Source organism: Macadamia integrifolia, chromosome 7 (assembly GCF_013358625.1).
Source record: "Macadamia integrifolia cultivar HAES 741 chromosome 7, SCU_Mint_v3, whole genome shotgun sequence".
NCBI classification, from domain to species: Eukaryota; Viridiplantae; Streptophyta; class Magnoliopsida; order Proteales; family Proteaceae; genus Macadamia; species Macadamia integrifolia.
In genome coordinates, this window is record NC_056563.1 from 14,813,189 (window position 1) to 14,820,325 (window position 7,137).

Here is a 7,137-nt window from a genome sequence, read left to right on the forward strand (position 1 = left end):
TGGTGTGTGGTGGGGGGGTTTAAAACCTACCAAATATCTGTAACCACATGGCGACCTCGCCGTTCACCCATGTTCCTCACAGTGGCAACTCCACTGGGGATTTATTTAGGTCAAACTTTTATGTGCTTGGCATGTTTTACAGTCATAGGACAGTAAGTTTTTTATTTTTGTATGCTAACTTTGGTGGGCTAACCATTTTGAGGACATTTGGCTAAAATGGTCACACTATTTAACTGATCTTTGAAGGAAGAGTAATTGATATCGTAGAAAACATTCGGCAACTCAGCATGAAACCTATAAGCAATGTTTTCTGGTTGAGTTCTTTGATGACTCTTTGATGAAAGTGCTGCAGATTTTCCACTCGGAAAAATTTCAGTTGTTCCCATCCCTCCAAGAGTAAGATTTTTTTCTTGCACTGTATACTTGTTAAAGTCTTCATGGTGGACAACTTTGAAGGTAGATATTTTGATCTCACTAATTAATGTCAGGTGACCCAGGATGATGAAAATAAGGTGGATCACCTCTTTATTGTGAGATTGAAATAGGTTTTGGGTGCTTGACATTTTATGTCGATTGGATAGAGCACTCGAGGAGGTGAAGTATATGTTATTGTTTTTTTCCCATCAACCAAACATATAGCCTAACCTCCAGATGGTCTAGATAGTATATAGGTCTCTTTCTCTCTCTTTTTATTTTTGGGTGTAAATGGGAGGTCAGAATCTAATGGCTGGGAGTTAAGAGGGAAGTTCTGGTAGTAATGGATTTTTCTTATAAATAATAACAGTGGATGAAGGTCAGTACTTGGGTTGCCATTGTTTTTTAGCTTTTTTATATTTTTGATATGTGCTGTTGTTTTAAATTTGAATACATCCCTTTGTTATTCATCTTCTTCTCCCTTCTTGTTCATCAACCTACACCATCACATTTAAAGTAGCCACCTCTCCCTCCCCCCCCCCCAAAAAAAAAAAAATTGTAGAAAAGTTTAACGGCCCAATATCAGCCATTCCATTAAATGGAATTCGTATGACCACGTAGCCGGTGTTTGATTAATCAATGCCTTGAATCAATATTTCTTTTGCTCTCTAATTTTTATCGCACAATATTTAAACATGTAACTACGACCACTAAAGATTCATATAGTATGTCATCTTACCAGGGACCAGATAAAAGTTGCCATTTCAAACGCATTCTGCATGCATAGTAACGAACATGAAAATGAGTGAATAATCAAATAGAATGAACACGGAGATTTAAGAAAACCAACTCAAAATCAGATAAAGGGTAGTGCACTTGTGCAATATTTTCACCTTGTTAAAGCTCTAGGGGCAATTTGTCCTATAGGGCTTAGTATTCTGCGCTACTTATTTTATTTTCTCTTTACTTATTGTAATATGCAGGTTAAGGTTATTTCTGACCCCTAACTTACACCTCTTATTTGGACTTATATATAGATGTGGAGCAGTCTGCAGTAGGGCACAATTCACTATCGCAGGCTGCCTCCAACATACAAGTTCGGTAGTCTCTCTCTCTCTCTTTGTTTTCCCTTGATTTGATTACTTTGATTCTGGTTTGTAACACACCTGAAAGGAGATAAACTGTATCAACCATAACAGAATATGTGGCTTTCCAAACCAAAAGAGATCATCACGTGGCTTTACTTGTGCTGTGGCAGCAGGGCCCGTCGATTCAGAAATTTCAAGAGCTAATATGGAGACAACATGCTGGAGTTTTGTACCAACCAACATTACCAGCTTTGACATGTGAAACCAAGCAAAAGGAATTTGAAAATTAATGATCAAAATTTCATTAATTGAAACAAACAAAAAATCCTCTCATAATAGTATAAGAAAACAGAAGAATAAAAAAAGAATAAGGACGCTTACAATAACAGGGATAAAAGACAGCCAGAAGTATATATTAAGCCCTGTCACAGGAAGATGACTTCTAACTGTCATATTATATGAGTAGTAAAAGCAAACAGTATTCCTCTCAGTTTCCTCGGTTAGAAGAATAGTTTACCGTGAATATTTACGAAGATGCACAGTATAGCGTAACCCCACAATGGCCAGCTACAAAAATAAAGAAAATCTAATTTAAAACCATTTATTGCTCATATCCAACTACCATAGCCATTCAGAATTTCATTCATCTTATGAAACCTCAAAAATAAAAATGCTCAGTCAAAGGTCATGCCTTTTCTTTCATGACAATCTAACTAGATATTAGAACAAGAGAATATATTTTAATATTTCTCTACTACACTTTATAGGGGGGGAAGGAATCAAAGAGAGTGAGATAGGGCCTCAACAAGTTCCAAAGCAGATAATACAGAAACTGAACATGGCTCATGGATTGATCCTCATGAGTGAAGGGTTGAAATCGTCTGCAAATTCCGATCTCGTACAATTTCGTGCAATACCACCTTCAGGGGGTGACACGTGTAGTGATACCAATACAATGGTCCAGATCTAGTATAATTAATAAAATATTACATCAGTGAAGAGGCATTTAAATCAGATCTGGACCATTGCATTGGTATCAATACACATGTCACCCCCTGAAGGTGGTATTTCACGGAATTGTACGAGATCGGAATTGCAGACGATTTTTTTCCCATGAGTGAATGGAGAACGTCACAAGTAGGCTCTTAGTATGAAAAAAAAAAATTCCAAGATTACACGTAGTCCTTGGAGTACCTCTAGGGCTAGCATACATTCTAACTTCCCAGAAATCAATACACCCTTTCCCCGTCTCTTTACTCACAGGAACTAAGATATCAGGCACAATCCACTGAGAGGTTGTCATTCATGAATTTGATGTTGCCAGCAGTGAAGATAATAGAAAGCACACATAGTAAGTTATGAGTCTAGAATCATTGGTGGGAAACAGAAACATACCTGATACCTACTATCCCATGAAACTCATCCTCCATGCTTCGGACCATATATTTATGAAAATCATAGGAAAGTGGCAGTTTATGATTCTGGGAAGAGTAGCATGAGGATTAATTGCATAATACATTGAAAAGAATAAAAACAAGGGAACAGCATTCCAATATGAAATGGTCGACTACAGAGGTGCTTAAAGTTTGGGAGCAACAACAAGAAATGCTTGCATAATGTTATGTCAACAGAATAAGATGAGGAAGGAAAACGCCTTCCACGACCAAGAGAAAGTACAGAAATAGAGAAACCCTTCTAGTCAAAAGTTCTCAAAATGATCCTAAAAAATTCGTTAAGTGTTTATTCACCAGCTCTCATATGAAGAAAAAAAAATTCAAATTTCTTTCAGATAGATGTTGTGAGGCATGGGGATGGTATCTGAGAAAGAACTACAAGTCATTAAAACATGAGGATAGTGAATCAGTGAATGAGTAATAAAAAATGTGATCAAATAATTCTAGTTCAGAAACTTCATTAGCATAGTAAATGGAGAACTCACAGTGATGAAACCCAAGCGTAGTGCCATGTAATCGGACTTCTCAATAGAACTCTTGAACTGACGTAGAAAGCAAAGCTGCACTAAGAACCAATTGTATGATCAACTTGATGATGCAGTACAGCTCTGTACTACATGATATAACAACAGAAGTTGAAGTACTAATCAAATTAAAAGAACAGACACGAAATTGATTAACTCAGCAATAGAAGCCAGCAGGTCAGCAACTAGACTCAACTTCTAAGACAGAAATCATTAAATTTGATTCATTCAACTACATTCAGAAAGTAATCAATTGAGATAGTCATTCTCATGTTTGGTTCCAAAAGAAGAAATAAGAAGGTTAAGAACGTTTTGTCATTCAGAGGGTCAGAAATAATTAGAGATCTAACCAATTGATTCACATGTTTAAAACATAAATCAGTCAAAATCCCAGCCATCCAGCTAGAGATATCAATAGCAGAGGAATTATACTATGTAACAGTTTCAAATGATTGAAAGAAAGATTCAAACCACCCTTTTAAGAGAAAAAACAAAGAAAGAGTTTACTAATTCCACCAAAAAATTATTGACCCTTTTTTTATAAGCAATCACCACATCTTCAAGACCATCTTATAGCCCTTTAATAGAACTTCATAATCAAAAGAACAGTAGAGGCAAAAGCAAGCTCAACAATATTTGAATAAAAACATCCAGAAATTAATGTATTATATACAAGAAGAATGGATTATCACCATCCAAATGAGAACCCTGCTCCTGCTCCACGGATGGGATGTGTGATGGAAGACAAAAGTGGTCTGCCGCCTCATCACCTTGTTCCTTCTTGCTATATCACAGATTTTGACATCAATAAAAATCATCAAAAAAATCTCAATTACTACAGTGCCATTAAGGTGATAATATTACAAACCATTTGGAAAAAAAAAAGAATACATATTGAATCAATAGAAATATAGCATAGAATTTTGCAATACTTACAAAAAAAATGAAGATCATGATCGTCGTGGTAACAGATCAAGTGATAAATCAGTCATTATTGCGAAAATCGGAGAATACAACCAACTATCATCAAGAATTTCATCTTTGGACCAAACACAACCAAGAGGCGGAATAGAGGTACATACTCAAGGACCAAAATGATGCCTCTGCTGGTATTAGCACAAGAATGCAAAAGGGATATTTCGAGCAAGAATATGTGGAGCTCTTGAGGGTGACCTATCCAGTTCCTTTCTGGTTAAGTATAACAGCTTGTACTTATGAAACGAGGGTAGTTCAAAGCCTTTCCACCTTACCTATGTAAGGGACCCAAAGCAGTCGAGGGGTGCCAAAAACTAAGGTAAGACCAACAAGGCGCCTAGGCACCATCCAGAAAAAGCCGCCAGGACGCCTAGGCTGCCTAGGCAACGCCTTGACAACTATGATTGCAATATACTGTTGAACTGGCCCTAACTAAAAGATTAATTGGACAAGAAACAGCTTCAACAGGTTACCCTAGCCATGCCTTCTCAGTGTCTGTTTGAACAATCATAAAGAATTCAAATGGATTTCAAAGAGTGCCAAAAGTAATCCCTATTTAAGTGTTAAAAGTACTCTGATCAAGTTGAATGTTTTTTTATGATCTTTCAAATGGGACCTCTCGAATTGCCAATCCTGATCCTCTAAATCTAAGATATCAGACAAGTCATTAGATCCCAAAGCAACAGACTCCTTTAAGCAACACAAACTTTCAAATACAGTTCTTAGTTTGAAGGAATCTAATTCTTAAACATCTGCAGGTTTGAAATATGAACCATCAAATTGTTGTGACTGATAAGGGCTCCAACTGACTCATCCAAATGCTTTTTGGCTCCTTCTGTACCCATCGTAACATCTTCTGATTGGTCAATTTCAGAGTCCACATTCATGTTCTATTGTACCAGCATTAGAAAGACTATAATGCAGACCCGATCAAAAAATTGGTCTGTTTTAATGGTACTTGATTATGGGCTTCTGTTCTAAATACTTTTATCTGTAATGGGATCAATTATAAGTTTTAAACTTTAGGTCCATATGGGTACAGGAATGATGAGCACAATTATGTGTGAAATCTAGGGTAGTAAAACATACATTTTACATATTTAGAATGGAGCTATCTTGGGTTTTACTCTCTTTTCGCAGGTTTTATATTTTCAAGGCCTTAAGGATTATCGGGCGTTATATCTTCAATTTTACACGTAAAGAGGTCCTATTTCTTTCCATGGTTGCGAAGAGGATGAAATTCTGAGCAAAATGGACGTGTTCAATTAAAAGTATACATTCATTTGGTCACCCGTACAAATGATTATTCTTTTCAGGCCAGAAAAATAATAATGGATTAGAACTGAACCGAGATGCAAAACCAGCCCATTTGCAATTGTCTCAGAGGTACAAGGAATACTCCAAATGCCAACAAGGATCGATGGACCACATCCTTAAGTGATTGAAGATTTGTTTTTGGTAACAACTACGTAGTGTAGTTGGTGAGCTATGGTGTGCAAAATTCCCTTGCTCACCAAGAGGTCTCAAGTTCGAATCTCATGGTTGTTTTTTTTAGAGAATTTGTTGAAGATTTCCTGCTTTTCATTCACTTAAAGCACTAAGGTCATGGAGGGGATTTCCACATCAAATTAGAAGCAAAGAAAATAATGGAGAAGAGAAGAAAAAAAAAGGAAAGAGAAAAAAAGGGGAGAAATAAAGATTGTCCAAATCTTCTCTCTCCTCCACATCATCACCCACCAAAAGATTGTCCAAATCACATAAAGCAAGAAGAAAATCGTTCCTTGGAGGGAGAAAAAGAAGAGAAATAAATTAGAAAAAAAAAAAGGAAAGAAAATAAGCAAACAAATTATAGGAAATTTCTCAAAATTTATTTCTCTCTTCTCTCTCCTCCACCTTAGCACATTTGGTCTCAAAAGATCTCACAACCAATTGTGGGTTTCTCTCTTTTAGGAAAGAGAAATTTGTTACCCTACCTCCCCATTCCCTATAAATACCACTCATGTAAGAGGAGGGGAGACAATTCATTTTTCTTCTAGTTTTTTTTTTAGTTGCTCTCTCTTTCTCTTGCTCTCTCTTTAGTTTTAGTTCTTCTTTATCTTTTCTTCAATCACTTTTGTAATATTTTTTTTTATTTCAATTAATGCAAGCACTCTTTTATTTTTAGTCAACCCTTTTATGTTTATGATTTATGCAATTGAGTTGTAATTTTTTAAGTTATAGTTCTAGGCTTAGATCTAGGTGACAAGATCACGAGCCGTGGAGCAATTTTTTTTTCAAGTTCAAGCATTGATTCAAGTAAGTAGGCTCCTTCAGTAGTCTTCTCTCCCCCTCTCATTCCCTCTACTGACTACCCTTTCTTTCTTAATTTAGGATTTTAATTTCAGTCGTTACATTATTGTTATCCCTCTCCCCCAAGGTTCATGGCTAGTGTATGTGTTGGCTTTGCCCCTCCTAGCCATAGAACCATCAATTTATTGTTTTTATTTTAATTGTCTCCCTTTCCCTAAAGCCAAGTAGAGTAACCCTTGTAAGAGTGACTCTCTGGTCAAGTAGGGAAGCTCATATTATGATGCATCCCTCGGGTTAAGTAGAGAAACCTACTTGTGAGTCTCTCTCTAGCTTTATCCCCTTTCTTTTACTTTATTTTTATTTCAGCATTTTTTTTCCTTTATTTATTTATTT

General features: G+C 36.3%; 1 protein-coding gene across 1 annotated transcript in view; it reads right to left on the reverse strand.

The window, feature by feature from the left end:
- The window catches only part of LOC122083229 (MLO-like protein 4), a 40,937-nt gene that overhangs the window by 27,091 nt on the left and 6,709 nt on the right, over positions 1-7,137 (reverse strand). Inside the window, exons 6-12 of the mRNA XM_042650957.1 lie at positions 4,173-4,264; positions 3,442-3,516; positions 2,898-2,983; positions 2,020-2,069; positions 1,884-1,924; positions 1,581-1,751; positions 1,154-1,189 (exon numbers count right to left, since the gene is read on the reverse strand). Coding sequence (XP_042506891.1) covers positions 1,154-1,189; positions 1,581-1,751; positions 1,884-1,924; positions 2,020-2,069; positions 2,898-2,983; positions 3,442-3,516; positions 4,173-4,264 — 551 coding nt within the window. The remainder of the gene's footprint in view (positions 1-1,153; positions 1,190-1,580; positions 1,752-1,883; positions 1,925-2,019; positions 2,070-2,897; positions 2,984-3,441; positions 3,517-4,172; positions 4,265-7,137) is intronic.